The sequence below is a fragment of the Dermacentor silvarum genome, chromosome 1 (assembly GCF_013339745.2).
Source record: "Dermacentor silvarum isolate Dsil-2018 chromosome 1, BIME_Dsil_1.4, whole genome shotgun sequence".
Classification (NCBI taxonomy): domain Eukaryota; kingdom Metazoa; phylum Arthropoda; class Arachnida; order Ixodida; family Ixodidae; genus Dermacentor; species Dermacentor silvarum.
The window spans coordinates 67,481,720-67,500,652 of NC_051154.1; the positions used below are offsets into that span (position 1 = coordinate 67,481,720).

The 18,933-nt window shown below is 42.9% G+C and overlaps 1 protein-coding gene across 2 annotated transcripts in view; it reads left to right on the forward strand.

Annotated features, from left to right (window-relative positions):
* Positions 1–18,612, forward strand: part of LOC119464919 (uncharacterized) — a 44,837-nt gene extending 26,225 nt beyond the window's left edge. For both annotated transcript variants that reach the window (XM_049669080.1, XM_037725791.2), the window contains 3 exons: positions 7,864–7,972; positions 10,388–10,520; positions 18,400–18,612. In XM_049669080.1, the coding sequence (XP_049525037.1) occupies positions 7,864–7,972; positions 10,388–10,520; positions 18,400–18,529 (372 nt within the window). In that variant the 3' untranslated portion in view covers positions 18,530–18,612. The remainder of the gene's footprint in view (positions 1–7,863; positions 7,973–10,387; positions 10,521–18,399) is intronic.
* Positions 18,613–18,933: the final 321 nt, after the last annotated feature.

The following is an 18,933-nucleotide window of genomic DNA, read 5'->3' on the forward strand; positions in this document are numbered from 1 at the left end:
TGAGTGCATACGCAGCTCGCGCACCCTGTTTTAGATGTAATTTTCCGCATGTGCAAAGAGGGGGGTGTCGAGATGGAGTGGCATCATGGTTCCCACGTGTTCAGTACTGGAGGTTGCGTAATCTCTAGTTTAGAAGATGCATTGAGGCATTCGCTCCCCGCCAACGCTTTTCATGATAGCGTCGTCCCACTGCGGGTGACACTCAGTCGCGGGGGCGGAGTGGATGCGAAAGCGTGGCTGGCTTCGCTTCGTAGCGCCAATGTGAAGACATCATTGACACAACATGAAACTGTATCTTTCATCGGCGACTCTCAAATTCAACAAAATGACATTTTTCCTCATTGAAATTTTTCTTTTCCAATTGCCTAATAATTCGGAAAATTTTGCGGCGCTTTCCGAAACAAAAATCATTGGTGACTACTTATTTGCATAAAAGGTCGAATTTCACTATAACCGAATTTTCATATAATGAAGCAAATTGCCGATTTTATCGAATTCCTTATATCAAGGTTTAGCTGTACGTTTAGTACATGAGAAAATGGCACTCTGCAAGGCTGTGCTGTCAGCATGTCACTTTTCATAGTAAAAATTAATTCCGGTAATAAGGTTATACCGTCGTCTGTTGTGCACTCTGTATACGCCGACAATCTGCAAGTGGCTTGACGCGCCTCAAAGTTGTAAACCTGTGAGAGGCAGCTACAAATCACACTAAGTAAGCTTGCACAATGGGCTAACAAAAGTGATTTCTGCTTCTCCACCCAGAAAACAGTTATCTTTTGTTTTCTCAGAAATGAGGGCTACACTGCGACTAAGTTCTGAAATTGAATGAGGCCACACTGCCGGTCAAACAAGATTATAAATTTGTAGGAGTAACCTTTGACACCAAGCTAAACTTCCTGGCCCACATAAATACAGCAAAAATTAAGGCAAATAATGCGTTGAATATTCTCAAATTGGTCTCTCATAAACTCAGTGGTTCCGAGCGAACGTGCCTCTTATATATTTACTGGTCTGTTGTGTGTAGTCTTATGGACTGTGGTTGTGTAATCTATAGCTCAGCCAGACAGTCTTACATTCGACAACTTGATCCAGTGCATAATCTCAGACTAAGTGGTGCTTACAGAACATCACCTGTCCAAAGTTTATACGTTGACTGTAATGAACCTCCCTTACAGCAGCGCAGAGCGTCTCATTTTTTACTATGTACTCAGAATTCAGTCATCACCACAACACATATGCTACAACGTCGTCACATAATGCAACTCACGCTTACACTATACAAATGCACTGAACATGATTAGGCTGCTTGTCTTACAATATGAGGAATACTGTTGTACATTCTTGATCTGGTTCTCCATGTTACTAAAAAGCCACGATGATTGCCCCCGTGCTGCAACTTTACACAGTTATGTGATTGGCATTGACACATCTAAAGAAAAGGCACACCCCACAAGAACACATAGTACGAGATTTCCACGCTCTTCAGGACACAGTTGGTTCTAAAACACAAGAACACGTGGGTGCTGGGGCCATAACGAAAAAATTGGGAAACACGTATTTGAATACCACAGTATTTCTCTGTCTTCACTGCTGAAATTTATGCTTTATGGACTGCAGTTAGAATAAACATAGTCATATACACTGATTCGTTGAGTACACTAAAGGCTCTACATCTGAAATCTGAGTGTGAGCTCCTGCTAGGCGATGTTTTAAACATGGTGACTTCTAACAAATATGGGAGATCAATTCGCTTCTGCCAGATCCCAAGCCATGTTGGGATGCCGGGTAATGAAGCAGCAGATAGATGTGCGTCTATGGCAGCTTACAAAGGCGTAACGAACACGATACTTTGGTACAAAGATAGTGTCCAAGCAATTCGGAAGGCCTTGACTTCAACATGGCAACACGAATGGAACTCTTGCGCAAACAACAAGCTACTACATCTAGCTAAACCCATGCTTGGCAAGTGGAAGTCATGTAATCACTAGGAACGAATTGTTGTAGTTGCATGCCAACTACATATTGGGCACACACACCTCACACACAATTTACATAGAAAAGAAAACCCACCAACATGCGACAATTGCCAAGAACTGCTGACAGTGATGCACATTTTACTGACATGCACACATATTGAAACAAGAGATGAAAGCTTTTGCACAAATTATATCAACTACACATGCCTTTACACCCCGCTTTAATTTTAGGAGTTGATCCACTGGTGCCACTGATTGAGTTGCTATGATTTTTGATGAAACAGGCTTTTTACATTAGCTGTAGAATGATGCAGCTTTTGCTGCTTTTGCACATGTTTTTCGAACACCCTGTGGCTGGCACAGCATAACCTAAGTCACTTTTGGGCTAATAAGCCCTATTTAACTAACTCTTTCCCACATAAGTGTGGTGGCGCCATGTGTTGAATTAAGTATCAATCAAAATTAACCCGGATGCCTCCACTGCGGCATCCCTCATAACCCACTGTTAAGTTTCGCCTTTCTGTTCCTTAGTGTAGGTTAGCCTACCACACAGTTTTCTGGTTAACATCTATTTCTCTCTCTGTCTCGAGATGCTCAACCCGGTAATTTAATTTCATTTAATTTAGTCATCAGTCACAGGGCTAAAATGTGACTAGGAGGTGGCGCTGTCATCACCCATGTTGTTTAACTGTCCCTTCTCTGCATTGCATGACTGTTTATAGAACCATTTGACTGCACTTGGCAAACGAAAGCGGGAGTGCCACTTGGAAAATCAACATGTAGCTCTGCTCCCTACGGCAGCACACAAAGTAACTCAAAGGAGCTCCAAAAGAGCCTTAAGATGGGCCTGTCATGCGCACCACTCAGGGTGATCAACTATAATCTGACGTTACGCCACATTGCAACCCAAGTGAATAAAAAAAAAGAGATTAATTTTGCATCAAGTGTGAGTTCTCTATGGAGCTTGAATTAATGTGACTTTGCTTGGTTATAGCTAGTGCACATCGACTGGCTTGGTCAGCGTATCGGTAGATGAGGAGGCTGGCATCAGCAATTTTCTTGTTTCTTTTTCTGGCACCCTTATCATATATTATGCTGAACAGACCAGTCAGTTAACGCCAGACAGAGCAAAGGACGCAGCAAAAGAGCACCTGCGCATTACTGCAGTAATCCACTACAGGACATTCAAAGCACTTAAAGGCCTACTGCAACGAAATTTCACTTCGGCTAAATTGTTTATATGTACAGAGTGTCTAGCAACCTGGAAAACCTGGAAAAGTCATGGAATTTCAGTGTGCAATGTTATGGGAAAATTACTGATTAAGCTGCCCAAGTAGCAAATTCATGCAGTTCAGTTCTCTGCAAAGTTATTAGGCTCTTTGCAGCACTGCAAGTAAGCTTTCTTGCACAATAATTATGTTTTCAATCATGACAGTAAGGAATGGATTCGTAAATTACATGCAGCACTCGCTTCTTGCAGCACTTGCAAGACAACTGACTTTCAATAACCGCTGTACAGTTGTTTATATGCAGGGCTTGTGTACATGAAGCATCTAGTTTTGTTGCGATGAAGGACATTGATAGCAGTAGGGGCTAACTTGGCACGTAGGGTACACACCAATGACAATCCAAAGGCTCGCCACAGAGCAGTATTTTCTTTCTTTATGCGAAAGCATCAAATGGCCCATTGAGCAGAAAAGCCAGCGTCTGTTGTCTGGACAAGCAAAAACGCCACCTAAATTCCCATTGGCTGCAACACCACGTCATAAGCACACCTCAACGAAGCACAGCAGGTGAAAGGGGATATCTGCTGCTGCAATAGTGCATCAGGTGTTGCGTCAAGGGAGAAGGCATCGCTGCGACGCCACGTCACCCTCGCTCTCAGAAGTCTGTGTTATCTGCCCGTTCCTTGTCTGCGCAATCTCTCCCCTGCGTTCTAACTCCGCCTCGGTAAGGCCAAATCAAAATGTTCCAAGCTAATGACTCCTAGATAGCAGGCCTCTGCACTCAGCTTTATGACATCATGCTACTTGGACCGAAATTTCTATTGTCAAGCCTGGCGTGACGAAAGCGGTGACGTCAAAATCACCGTGGCTTACTCCATTAGATTCTATGGCAGTTGGGCAAGGTAGCATGACATCATGGATCAAAGTGCACCGGCCTTGGGCTATCTAGGAGGCATTGGCCAAGCGTCTCAACGCACTCGCCTGCCCGCGTGGAGTTCACTCGAAGGGCTGCTCAGTGGTGTTCACATTTAGTGCTTTCACATTCACAACTTATAAAGTGCTTAGGGGTCCTTGGAATCTTTTTTTTCTTTTTTTTTAGATCAGTTGATGCTGCATAGCAGCTGCATTGTGGCCAATATAAACATGCAGTTATTACAGTCTTTTTATTGGTGTAACAAATCTAATGGGTTGCGCTGTCACACACACAGGGTATCAACATGCAGAGACCATAGATGGAGGACATAGCACAGACCGAAAGTGCATAGCTGCCCTGACACCTGCACTAGTACATTTTGTTACACTATTAAAACCCAGTCGTAATAATGTGTCTACTAATTGGCTACTATAGGGCAGCTATGTGGCATAAGCCAAATCTTCTGCGATGAAGTAAGCTCCTGCTGAACCGTTGAAAAAGGTATTTGGAAGCAAACAGTGCTAAGAACGAGACTAAACAGAAAGACACTAGATGAAATGCCGGCTATCAAATGAAGGTCTGTTTTGTGCAAGGCAGCTTTTAGACCTTAGAAGAGAAAGAAAGCATGGGAACTAATACTGATCCGCTGATAAAGTTTGACGTACAATATGTGCCTTAATTGCACAAGTGGGCAATTTCTCTATCACTTAACCCAACATATGGAATGCTGACACCTGATGCCACCCTGTGATCAGTTGCAAAGGCTTCAAAGATTTCCCTTGCTCGTTGCTTGCGATAAGTCCTCGGGATGCACGCACTTTCAAAAGCTGGTTGACACCCGCACCTAGTACATGTGGATGGCCATATTGCTGCCTGTTTTTGCTCGCAGAGCATTGGCATGCAGTCCATTGACCATACACTGTGCTAAGTGCAGGTGGGAACCAACGTTTCAATTGAATTTTAATTGATATTTTTGCTTGATGATTCGGACCTTGTTTACAGTTGTACTGTTATTCAGATTCCTAATGGCATGATCACACACCCCATACAAACCGTCCATAATGGTGGCAGAAATTTCGGACGCCCTGCAATGCTTCAGTTGATCTTGTTGGATGCCATCTGCTCGTATGGCATTGCAAATGATAATCTAGCTACATAAATTAAAGAGCATTTGCCTGCAGAAGTTCCAGAATTGTGACATGATAAAGCTCGTCTTTTGTGGTCTTGGTGCCCAGCACAGGTACACGAACTTAAAATATGCATTTTTGACTAGAAGTGATGTGTGTTTGATGAATTCACTGTATCCTAAGCCTAAGCATCTTTCTACGCCAAGACAGATGCTGCTGCTATTGTTTTGTCATGGAATTTTTGCTGCAAAAGTCATGGAAAACTAGGGAATTCTGAAAAAGAAATTTGCTAGGCACACTGTACTATATACTATCAAAGCAATCTTGACCAAGCTGCAGGACTGATGATTGGCTCATTTTTTAAAGTGAATAGCCTATTTTGGCTCTTTTAGCCATTTTCGTGGTTGGTCGACGATGGTCGGACTCCTCTGCAAGGAAAATGTTTGTTTGCTTGTTTGCTCGGGCTATTCGCTTACATTGACAATCATCGTTGATGGTTTCTAAGCAATTTTTTTCATTAACAGCCTATGAATAGCACGCATGCAGACAGCATGGGCATCTGCTGGTTAGTGGATATGATGCATAACAACACCATGACCTCCAAAATGTTTGACATGCTGCGAGCGCCACCCAATCTCTGAAGTCATGTCCAATGCTTCACTTGTTTTCAACTTTCGAGGTTCTGGATACTTTATTGCAAGCTGTAATGACAAGATCTTTTTTTAAACTTTTGGTATTAAAAATACCTATTTTTTTACATCTGTTGTCGAAACATTCACTCGTATATTAAGTGTAAAATTTTGCAGGTAGGCTGCTTTATACTGGGTGTTTTTGTGAAGACTGCCAATAATTTTTAAAGATCACTAGTGGCATGTAGCACAATTCTAGTCCTTGAGCTCGATTACTCAGAGCCGGACATCATTTCCATGAAAAATCAAAATGCATGGTTGATTAATTACTGAAATTTACTAATTAGGTTTTTAACTAATAAACTTGTGCACATATTGCAATTTACAAATTGTAGTGAGTTTGCAAGGCATATTTACTTGGAACGAATTCTGAAGATGACATGGGTTTTGAGATATGCGCCATCAAACTTGCTGTAAAAATGTACTGTTCTGTGTCAAAAAGCACCATGTCATTTGCATATTTTTAAATATTGGTGCATTATAGTTGGGACACCTAGTATAGGAAGTAAAGCAACTCACCATTGGCAGATGGCTGAATAAACCATTTTTAAAGCTTTTTCCCACTACATATCTGGTAGTTTTCTATTTTTTCTCACTTCTTCCCTTATTAGCTATCCTGCTTTTACCCCTCTCCCGCATAATCGATTATGAAATGCCTTATGTAGCGGGCACATCCAGTCACAATTGATGTCGGAGTAGCTTCGCAGTATAGCATAGCCGTTAAAATCGAAGCATTCACGTCGCCCTTAGATTCGTACTGCGCTTGCGAAGCTGTCATTCATAGTGAAAACCATGCCCTGTCAAAAAAAGCAAATTGACTCCAATTGGGAATTTTCCAATTGGTACGAGTTGGAAAATTTTCAATCATAAATTAGTACATAACTGGACCAATTGAACCAACTGGAGCATGACCAATTGGTTTTTGTTAGAGTGACCAATTGTACCCAATGGGTGCCAATTGGTTGGAATGACCAATTGCACCAATGGGCAATACCAATACACGTATATACCCCACAATGCAACAGCTGTCAGAAACAGGTTGCAGTACCGCATGCATATATAGGCTATAACTCATCCAGTTTCCTTGAATGGGTTCATAAACTGAAAGTATGATTTCCCAGTTGGTTACGTTCTAGCTAGTTTATTCCTATTCATAGTCCAATTAGACTCGATTGGGGATGTAAGCTGGGCCTAGCTGGTCCAAACTGGCAAGTCCAATTGGACTCAATTGGTTGCATCCCTGACTCAATCGTAACCAATTGGAGGTAAGGATTTCCCAATGGGCCCAGTTGATTCCAATTGGCAAGTCCAACCAGACTCAATTGGTTTCACTTTGACTCAATTGTAACCAGTTGGAACTAGGGATTTTCCAATCAGTTCCAATTGGGTCCAGTTCATTTCAATTGGAAACTCCAATTGGTTTCTCCTCTGACCCAATCGTAACCGGTTGGAAGTAAGGATTTTCCAATTGGTTCCTATTGGTCCCAGTTGATTCCTATTGGAAAAGCTAATTGGAGTCAATTGTGTGTGTGTGTTTTTTTTTTTTTTTTTTGTACTGGGTTGCTCCCCCCCCCCCTCCCCCCAGCAGAGATCTGGGGTGCACTACTGACACTCGCCAGCTGTAATTTTTTTACATACAAAACATGTAGTACAGATTTCCTTAGTTTAAAAAAAAATATGTCTATTAAAAGCTTCTTGTTCATTTAGATGTAGACTGCATGTGTAAGAAAAAAACCTAATAGAGGTGCAGGTCTTCTTGTCTGGCGATGCACACTTTTCTGGCATCTGTGTAGGGTTCGCAGTGTTTGAAAGCTGCCTAGTTTAAGGGTCAGAGTTGTTACACTCTGCAAATGCAAAAACTAGCACCTTGGCCAACAGGATGAGTGTATCTCACCAGTGGTATTGCACATCGCTGTTTTTGTGACATTGCAGACTAAAGAGAGCAACTTGGATCATCTGAAGGATGTTCTAGCTGAACAGAACAGGCAACACTGCAATGCTGGCGTTGTGGCCATCAGAGATGCCAAGTCCTCCAGTAAAGGTAGTTCCTCCTTTTGCCTACTTTGTTTTCGTGTTGCATGCATTCCATTTATTTCAATGTAGCCAATAGCAAAAGCAAATCTGATTCTAGAATATGTTGGAGGCATTACTTTTAAAGGTTTAACCTGATAGGGAACTGCAAAAACTGTGCGGATATATCTTTCTTCTTTTTTTTAAAGATTTTTTGCTATTGGGACGGAATTTATGAGTTAAGAAGTATGTTTACGTCTTTGCATGAGCTGTGCATCTGCACCAGAGCCTCATGGTAGCAGAAATGCTTCAATCAAACTTTTTCAGTGTTTAAAGTACGAGTAAGCTTAATATATTGTCACATTGTAGTGGCGTTGAAAAGGAGAACACTATCAAACTGTTAAGAATCTAGCTTATTATTGGATGAACTTGTGCCCAGTAAAATATCATCGGCAGCCTATTTTTTTATGTCCAATGCAGGATGAAGGCCACTCCCAGCGGTCTCCAATTACCCATGCCTTGCACTAGCTGATTCGAAGTTATGCCTGTAAATTACCTCATTTTATCACCCCACCTAACTATCTCCCATCCTCGACTGCGCTTCCCTTCCCTTGGCACCCATTTTGTAACTAATAGAACACTGGTTATCTGCCCTACGCATTGCATGACCTCCCCAGCTCCATTTTTCCCTCTTAATGTCAACTAGAATATTGGCTTCCCTTGTTTGCTGTCTAATCCACACCGCCACTTTCCTGTCTCTTAATGTTGTGCCTGGCATTTTTCATTGCATCGCTCCTTTCATGCTCCTTACCTTCTTCTCAAGTTCCTTTGCCCAGTAAAAAAGCAACACCTAAACCACAATAGCGGCCAACACAGTTGTCAGTCGCACACATTCGAGAACCTACACCACTATTCACATTGTGCTTGTAATCTTATGAACAAGATTCTTTCCCTATATAATGAGCAGAACCAATCGGGAAATTTCTGATAGTACACGTTGGTACTTGTATGTACTAGTATGATAGTATGTAGTACTTGTTGCTGTGCATCGTGATGCACGTGAATGACAGTGGTAATTGTTCGTCATCAAATGGAGACTGGCACACGCATGCATGGGCTCTCGCTTGTGCCTGAAAGAGTGAGTTCCCTTTGGCACGAAAGAAATATGTGCACGAGTGCAGCCTAATGTTTTAAGCACGAGGCTGTTGTGTTGGTGTGCCAAGGTTCGATACCCCCATCAAGTGCTAATTTTTTTTTTTTTTATTGAAGAGGCCGAAAGAATACAAGACAGGAATCTACTTACACACCTACCGCAAAGAGCCTGGTATGAGTCGGGGATTGCTTCTTGTTAAAAGATAGGTGGCGAAACCTGGCTTGAAGTTTCCACACCGGCTCTCCTTGACTTGCTGGCTTTTGACAGTGTCGTGATGGCGAGAGCATTCTCAGTAATACGTAATTGTTAATTTTGAGTTAAATAAATGAAACCTATATGTGTGTGCAATCTGAAAAAGACAATTGCGTGTAGCTGCATCTGCTGCGGTGTGCTGCATAGCGTAGTCTATCGCAGCCGCCACAGCTGGCCGCGAGGAGCCCTTTTCGCCGTCATGAGACTCAGGAAGGTTCTTTGCCTTCTTGACCTCTCCGCTGTGTAGCTTCCAGCGCACTAGCGGAGACCAAGAGAGAAAGCCAGGTATTGGTGCGACAACTTCGCTTATAGTTGATGGGATTTGAAATATTTTACTTACGTGATATTCAGGAGACATCCTTTAATAGCGAGGTCATTTTGTGATTAGATAGAAAAGCATTTTAAGACCCTTTAATGATGCCGAAATTTTGTTGCAAAATTCAGAAAGGCAAGCTCGGCCTCAATTTTCTATGGCTAACAATCAAGCGTTTTAAGACAAATAATGAAAATTGTGTTTTTAAAGATTAACATTCTAAGCTGATCTGGTGTTGCCGTTTAGCCTCTTTTAAAATTTTTTTTTGTATGATACAGAATTGTGCAAAAACTGCGGTGTTTCCAAACTTTGAGCATTAAATTAGTGTAAAGGAATGCTACAGTACGAACCAGCAATTAACTTCAATCTTTAAGAGAAAGCACAGGCACATACTCCGCAGAGCTTATGGCCAAGTTAGCAGCCCGTGTGTTGTCCACATCTTCTGCTGTACTAGGGATACAAATGAAGCACCAATTGGGCTTCTGGTAGTGTTGGTAATAAAACTCTAGTTATGTCCAGGTTACACGGGAAAAAACCCAACTTGGGGGAAACATGGAAACTCCAAAAGAGTGTAGAACCGTGGACGTTGGAACAAAAGAAAATAGACACTAATAAAGGTGACTGTCAGAGTAAGCGAGGCTTCTCGTTGTTCGACTGTATTGGCCGTCTGTCGGCACCATCACTCTTGCTGCGCTTCGTGTTTATTGTTTCCTGTTTCATCATTGCAGATGAGCTGGACTCAAGTCTATTGGCAATGGCTGCGAAGAGCGAATCTCTAAAGCCCCTGGCTCTAGCTGACGCTTGCAAGGCAGAGCTAGAGTTTGCTAAATTGACCCAGGACGCTGAAAAGGAACTAGTCAAGTAGGGAAACTCCTGTTGCAATCTGTGCTTTGAAATAGACCCGGTCTGTCCAGAGAGGCATTTCAAACAGCCATCTAAGGAGAGTAATTTTTTTGAAAGCTCCCTGAAATGCAGTCATTGCAGGCTTCTCTGTTCTCATGTGCACTGCATGCTTATTATTGGAACCTCACCTGCAGAACAGGTGAGGCAGAAGGTAGAGATCAGCTGGGTATCCTCTGGGACTCGGAGAATAAAACTGATCAGTTCAGTAATTCTTTTTCAACCTAGTTACCCATTTAGGGCTAGCTCAGTGTGTTGTAGGGTGAAGGGATGTAAGGAATAGCAGAATAAACATCTACAAGCAGATTGTTTGCTTTTAAATTTGAATATTTATTTTGTAGTGTAGTGAATGCTTGCCTTTGCTTTGCTGATTGTATCCGTAACACCAGGAAACTCTAAAATGTAGAAACTTCAAAATATCAGGATTTTACTGGTTCCTGAGCAATCGGCCAGGAGTCAAGTGATCCACTGTGTATTTTCAAGTGCTACTTGTACTGTGGGCCTCCCAATTCCAGGCTACATGTTCATGCAACAGAGGAGTTAAGCCTCTTTGTGTTTTTGTATTCAAAACATATTTTGTTGCACACAGAATTGGGAAGTGGTCTCTCAGCCAGAAGTGCTAAGATACGCCTAATTAAAATAGAAAGCATTTATAAGAAACAATCAGTTTAGACAGATAAAGTATTCTTGAAGAACTCTACTTTTCCTGATTTCATGGTATAATAGGTTGATTAATAAAATAGAAAATGATGGTCAAAGTTTCATTTTTGAATTTCGGGCTGAGACCCCAAATAGCATGACGTCACTTATTGCAAAATATTTTTGGGCATTTCGCTCGTTTTGGTTCAGTAAAAATTCTTGAAACTTCTTCGCAAGTTCAGTCCGACTTTTTTTACAACACAATGTACTAGTCTCTTTTTGTGTCCCTTTAACACACACGAAGAACATGCACGCAAAAGCTTTGTGGTCATAGCGATTTTTCAATAATTTTCTATTTCTGTATATATTATTCCTTAATTCTGAGCCAGTGCCTGATCCAGATGAACCCACTCAATGTATATCCAAAAAGTTAGGGTAGAGTGTACTTCATTTGAAGATCTAATTAACATTGAAAATGAAGTGGCAGTGTTTTCCCTTTTAAACCACTGGTATGGTGGCTAGAGGAGTAGATGTCCCGACTAAACGTAGTTCACCTTTTCTCCACATCATGACACAAAAATGGCACTGCAGTCAACAGAATGTTTCTGCTGCGCACGTCATCGTCCGTACACAGGGAAGAGTGTATGTACGTAGGGAAGACATAATGAGTGTTTGAGGATATCACTGCCGCTGATTTCAGCTATGATGTATGCCTCAAATTCCATTCTGTGAACTGCAAGCGAAGATGTATTGGTAATTGTGCTATTGTCAGAAAACACGAAGTGCTGCAACTATTTTCTTCAGCTTTTATGCAAGAACCTTGCACTATAGCTTTAGCAGTGTAGACCGAGTGTGGTGTTACCCAAGCAACCATGGATATCCATGGATATTCGTCGGACGTCCTATGGATATCCCTTTCCAATATAACAGACGTCCGATGGATATCCAAAAAAAACAAATTTGTACATCCATCGGACATCCGAAATGGGATCCTGTGGCGGACGTATTTCGGATGATACAGTATAGACCACTTATAACATAACCGCTTATAGTGCAGGACCGGATATAGTACGGCCTTTTCAGACTCCCGTTAATTTTCCCATACCACTCCATGTATACGCATACCGCTCACAGTACAGCCGCGTGAGACGAAATACCGGTTATAATGCGGCTTCCGCGGGAAAATCTCGCCGACAAGGGCGGTAGCGAGCACGCTTCTCAAAGAGGTGCGCCAACCGATGGGAGAGGAGATCAACGAGGGTGATGCGGAGGAGGAGCATGAGTCCAAGGGCGATAAAATCGTCGCCGCGCGCAGTATGCGCGAGTGAAAGCGCGCGGGGGACGTGCGCTATCACGGAAAGCGAATGCACAGAGGAGATAAAATGTGACTTCCGTCGTGTGAAAGGCCATGGGGGTATGGGAGGAAGTGGGGGGGGGGGGGGGGGGGGCGACGCTGTGCTGCGGTACCAAATGCGTATCTTGCAACTGGGGCAAGGGGAACTGGCGACGCAATCTCCCACGCGAAGGAGCAAAGCGGGAAGGCAACACGGGAGGGAGGGGGGGGGGGGGCGATTCTACTCTGCTAACAAATGCATTCATGCCTATGCCGGCTGTCGGTGTTGTCGCGCACACCGTATCTTGAAAGCGATCTCCACACGGCTCTGACCTTTGTATGTGCTGTGCTTACGCCGCTCAGTTTCAGTTGAAGCGATAGACCGCACGAACCTTCGCTCGCTGCGGCAGCCACGTTTCCCAACGCCCGCGTTTTGACAGTGGTTGTCTGCGGTCATCGAGTCTATTCATGTTTGCTTGTGCGCGTTGACACCACACTTGTTCATTCAGTTAGTTAGCGAATGTGTCAAGTTTATGCAGCTGATAAAACTACTATCGCTACTCCTTATAGCTCTCTAATAATTTGCTATCGCAAATGATGCTTCGCCTTTCGTGCGAAACTGAGACATTTCTTTTTAGTTATTACTTTGTCTCCTTCATGCGAAGACCACAGGTACTTGTAAATTAACCTTTCAACGTTTGTAAATTTAAACGGGTGTGAAACTCCCAGTCGCACGCTTCGATTCTCGGATACGCGCGGCTGCGTGGTCTACTTGTTTTGCATACGTGCAGGGCTTGAAAATCGTTGTTTTGGTTATAGTGCGGTACCGCTTATAGTACAGATATTCACAACTCTGGTGACTTACGTTATAAGCGGTCTACATGTGTGTGTGTGTGTGTGTGTGTGTGTGTGTGTGTGTGTGTGTGTGTGTGTGTGTGTGTGTGTGTGTGTGTGTGTGTGTGTGTGTGTGTGTGTGTGTGTGTGTGTGTGTGGTGTGTGTGTGTGTGTGGTGTGTGTGTGTGTGTGTGTGTGTGTGTGTGTGTGTGTGTGTGTGTGTGTGTGTGTGTGTGTGTGTGTGTGTGTTTGAATATGAAAAGTATAAATGAACTTATCGTAAACATAGTGCTACCCTATAGCTTTATTCTCTTCTTTTTTATTTTTCGTGTGACGTTCGAATATTTGTTTCCAGATTCGAATTACCATAAGCCTCCTTGTTCGTGCAAAACTATACCTTGTGCCCTTGGCATCACATGTCTACTGTTTACCGCCCCAGCCTTTTGGTGCACTTCACTACCGAAAGGCCAAATCGCTGCAACTCAGCATGTGATTTCATTTCCAATTTCAACTGAAACTTGTTTAACTAATACGTTGCAGCTTTATTTACGCCGCTATGTTGCCCCCTCATGGTTACACTAAACCAGCGCCAGATTTACTCTCCAGCAATAACTGTGCTAGCGGACAGCTTGAATCGCTCTTTCCTCAGCCCTACGCGTGTTGCCTCTTTTCGAAACACTGGTTGGCACCTATGCTAGCTGAGGATGCTTGCAAGACAAGACTCACTGTAAGTGAACGATTACGCTGTCATCTTTCGTAAACTGCGATCAGAGACATCTCGCGCACGAGAAGCCTGAATCAAAATACTCACCAAATGTGCGTAGTTGCTGCTTTTAAAGTGCAGAATGGCACAAAAATTATTGCCACTTGAATAACTGTATGGATGTTTCCGATATATAAGTTTGTGTGTGTGTGTGTGTTTGTTTGTTTGTTTGTTTGTTTGTTTGTTTGTTTGTTTGTTTGTTTGTTTGTTTGTTTGCATTGAAGCTCTCTTTTCGAATCCTACCGCACCTTCCTGGTTGGTTGCCGGCTGGGTGCTGCTGTTGTCTTGCCAAAGTAGCTTGACAAATTATGCGAAGTGCGCTACGAGGAGCAGCAAGCTCCGCGGCTGTCGATGTCGTCTGGTGTGATGTCTTGAAGGTGGAGACTTTCAAGGTGGAGACTTTCGCAGGAAAAAAACACTGACCCTGCAGAACCGTCCATGGTGGTTGAACCGTCAGTGTATAGATGGGTATGATCACTGTATTTTTCGTAGAGCATGATCAGCGAAAGTTGCTTGAGAGCTGGTATTGAGAGTTCGGCTTTCGTTCGAATTCCAGGCACTGTCAGTCGAACTTGTGGCTGAGCCAAGCACCAAGGAGCTAACAAAACTCTCGTTGCAGCTGTGTAACCTGATGGAAGGTATATACGATAAGGCGGTATCGTCTGACAAAAAGAGGCACGTGGTCGGTCTTCTGGCAGTGAGGCTAGAAAGTGGGAAGGAGCGCGAGCAAGGTGCCTGATGTGTGCTCTGAGCGCTTCCATAATAATGTGAATCTTGGCTGAGTAGTCATGTGCAATTGCAATGGTTTCTGATGTTGATGTACATCGTGGCAACCTTAGACAGGCCCTAAGTGCCTGTGTCTGAGCACTTTCGATTGTACGGATGTTAGTTCTACAGGTATTGGTCAGCACTGCCAAGCTGTACCTCAGATACCCAAGAAACAGCATCCTGTAGAGTTGCATCATCGCGTGTACTGAAGTACCCCAGGATTTTCCTCCAAAAAACTTGAAGAGATGAGAGATGGCTGTCAGGCGCTTCTTTAGGTAGGTGACATGGGGACTCCAACACAGGTCACGATCAATGATTACCCCTAAGAACCTGTGCGTTCTGACGTAAGAGATATTTTGTCCATTGATGGATATGGTGTATGGTGTCATTCGTTTCCGGCTAAATGCGACCAATGCGCATTTTTCTGGGGAAATCTTGAGACCTTGTTCATTAAGGTATGTCGTTATCAACGCCGCAGATTTTTGGAGCCTTGCACGTGCTTGAGGACGCGTCATGCCAGATGCCTAGACACATATGTCATCCGCATATATTGACAACTTCACCGTATTTGGTAGGCATTCTACGAGGGCAATGAGCACAAGGTTGAAGAGTGTTGGGCTCAACACACCACCCTGTGGTACTCCACGGTGTGTATAGTGTTGAGAAGTTGGGCCGTCTTCAGTATTCACAAATAGAGACCGCATATGTAAATAACTGCGTGTCCAGCGATAAAGCCGACCGCGGAGGCCAACCATTTGCAGAGCCTCTAATATAGCCTCATGAAGAACATTGTCATATGCTCCTTCGATGACGAGGAACATGGCGACAGATAATCGCTTACACGTCTTTTGATGTTGAACGTAATTCACCAAATCGATGACGTTGTCAGTGGAACATCGGTGACGTTGAAAGCCAGCCATTGCGTCTGGATAAACTTCATAGCGTTCCAGGTACCATTCAAGTCTGACGAGGATCATTCGTTCCATCACCTTCCCAATGCAACTAGCCAGCGCGATTGGGCGGTAGGAAGTAATCTCTAGAGGAGACTTGCCAGGTTTGAGGAGTGGTACCAGGCGGCTGGTCTTCCATTCTTGAGGAACGTTTCCATTCTCCCAGGACTCATTGAAGATGTTCAGCAAGGCACTTCGTGCTAGTTCACCGAGGTGGCACAAGGTACGGTAAGAAATACCATCTGGTCCAGGTGACGACGACCGATTACATAGGGCAAGTGCCGTGTCGAGCTCTTGAATGGTGAACGGCAGATCCATGCGTGAGTCCCGTGTGTCCGGAACATAGTCAAAGGTAAGGGAACTTGATCCCGCTGACTGGCCTGTAATCATGGCACAGAAATCTTCCGCTATGTCGAGGTCTTGTCGGCATTGGAAAAGTGCTAGTGCCTTGAATGGAAAGCGTTGTTCCGGAACAGAACGTAGGCCTCTCACAGTTCTCCATATTTGAGACAGTGGCTTGCGGGGGTCAAGGGACTCACAATACTTTGTCCACCGCTCCGATTCCAGTTTATCTATGCGGCGTTGTATCTTCTTTTGAGTGCGCCGGGCTGTCCTTAGATCGTGAATGGACTTTGTGCGTCGATATCTTTGTTCGGCGCGACGACGAATAGCACGAAGTTGCTCCAACTCCAGGTCGAATTGCAAGTACCTCGATGAGCACACGAGCGTGCACATATCGGTCTGCGCCGCTTCTTTAATAGCTTCCTGCAGTCCAGATAAGAGACCTTTCTGACAAGCGTCCTCCAGGTGGGATCCGATCACAGGATCCCTAAAACGTCTTGGGCCTGAGACAAAGTGCATAAAGAATGGGAAAATGAAAAGAATCGTTATACAGAATGCCAAAATTTAGCTTATCTTGAAAGTCTGGCTATTGAAAGAATTTCCCGTGGTTTTACGACTTCCAAGTTATGAGATTTGCTATTTAGACATATAGAGGGGTAAATGCATGAAATCTGAGTATTGCGAGTTATCGCATATTTGTGATTTATTGTCAGACCAGTGCTGTTTATGCATATTCTCTCGCTTATTATTTCTGGGACCTTAGAATATACAGGGTGTTCATTTTTAAGTTTTATGGAATTTTTGAAGATTGCCTGTGGCAGGTAGCATAATTCTTATTGTTGAACTGGGTTATTCGAAGAGGCGAACATTAGTAGCACGAGAAATCGAAACACACATTCAATTAACAAACATTTACTTATGGAATTCTTAGTTAATTACTTTACGACACACACACATATATATATATATATATATATATATATATATATATACTATATATATAATTTACGAATTGTAGCCAGTGAGTTTTCAAGACCCATCCACTTGAATCCAGGATGACACTAGTTTCGAGATATTAGTTCCCAAATTGTGGGATGAAATACACGAGCGTTCCAGTTACTTTTGTACTTTAATGTATAAAACAGCATTTTGGTAAAAAACGAAGTGGAACAACAGTGCATTTTTACGGAGAGTTTGATGGTGCGTATCTCCAAACTGGTGTCATTCTGGAAATTCATGGATACTCCTGACAAGCTCACTGGCTACAATTAGTAAATTGCAATATGTGTCATTAAGTAATTAACTAAGATGTTAATTAGTGAATTTTTGTTCATTAGTTGATTATGTGTTTCGATTTCTCGTGCTACTAATGTCTGCCTCATCGAATAACCCCGCTCAATGATAAGAATTATGCTGCCTGCCACAGGCGATTTCTAAAAATTCCGTAAAACTTAAAATAGAACACCCTGTATAATTATTTCTCTTGAAAATGAGGCTTTAGTGAAAGCAGCGAGCACTCTATGAGAGGACTTTAAAAGCATGGACCTGTGGGCCAGTTTGGTGATGTACATTTGACTAAGATGAAGCACAATAGACGGGACTTTCTTGCCTTACTTTGGTCCGTCTGTTTGAGATTACATTTCTCATAGTATTTATTTTGCTATGAAAGGTGTCTTTTTTGAAAAACAAACATTGCCTTTCTGTTCCTTCGATAACTAGCACCCCTTGACCCCCAATACACAATGCAAAGAAAAATTAAAGGAGAAACTCCCAGATATTCTTGCCAAACTGCTATCAACACACCCAAGAACATTTGACAGCTCTGAGAGTAGTGCATAATGCTATTCATAAAGCACAAGGTGTGGCTAAGGTAGTAGTTTTGGTCGAAATGCACTCTGCTTAGTGCTTCGAGTAAAAAAAAAGCAAAGGTGGAGACTACATTGATAAAAACTTCACAACATGGCAGGACACAAATAAGGGAAGAAAACAAATGGGAAGAGAGGTTTGTTCCTGTCATATTTGTGTCGCATCTGCTGTGCAGTCCACAGTTGCCTGTGCATTCCTGCCCAGCTGTATACTCTTTTGGTTATGACTGGAGGGTAGACTGCCCTGCATAGTAAAAGTATCCAACCTATCGCTAACTAAAGTCGACATTGCTCTTAGAAGCCTCCTGTGACGTTTCCTTTTTTTTTCTCTGTCTATTATGTTTAGGATTTCTTCATTGAAAAAGGAAGTGGAAGAAAGAGTCAAGGCACTGGAATTTTTAAAATCAGTTCAAGACTTAACTTCAGATTCTCAGTATGACGCTGCTCTGGATCTTCAAAGTTTGAACCTCTCATGATCCTGGGACTCAAGATGCAAGAATAACTATTTGATGCCTAATTTACTTTGTAAGTGAACTAATAAAGAAGGTTTGTCACTGGAGCAGCACTGTGTTTGAAATCTATTGCGGTGTCTGTGGCATTCACCTTGGGGTAGTTATGGCAGGAGTTTGACTCGACACTGTTGAGGTATGAGTAATATATTCGAAACCTTTAATTTGAATTTCAGGCTAACTTGAAACAATCGTTGTGATCTACCCATACATGCATATGTAAAAAGCAACCAATTCAAGTGCAGGTTTCTGCCGGCATGTACTTTAATGACCCAAAGCATTGCAGACGGTTTTCGATCGTGTGCGTACATTGGTAACACGCATAACAGCTCACTGATGGTTCTCACATTGGTTGCCAGGTTGTGCACTTT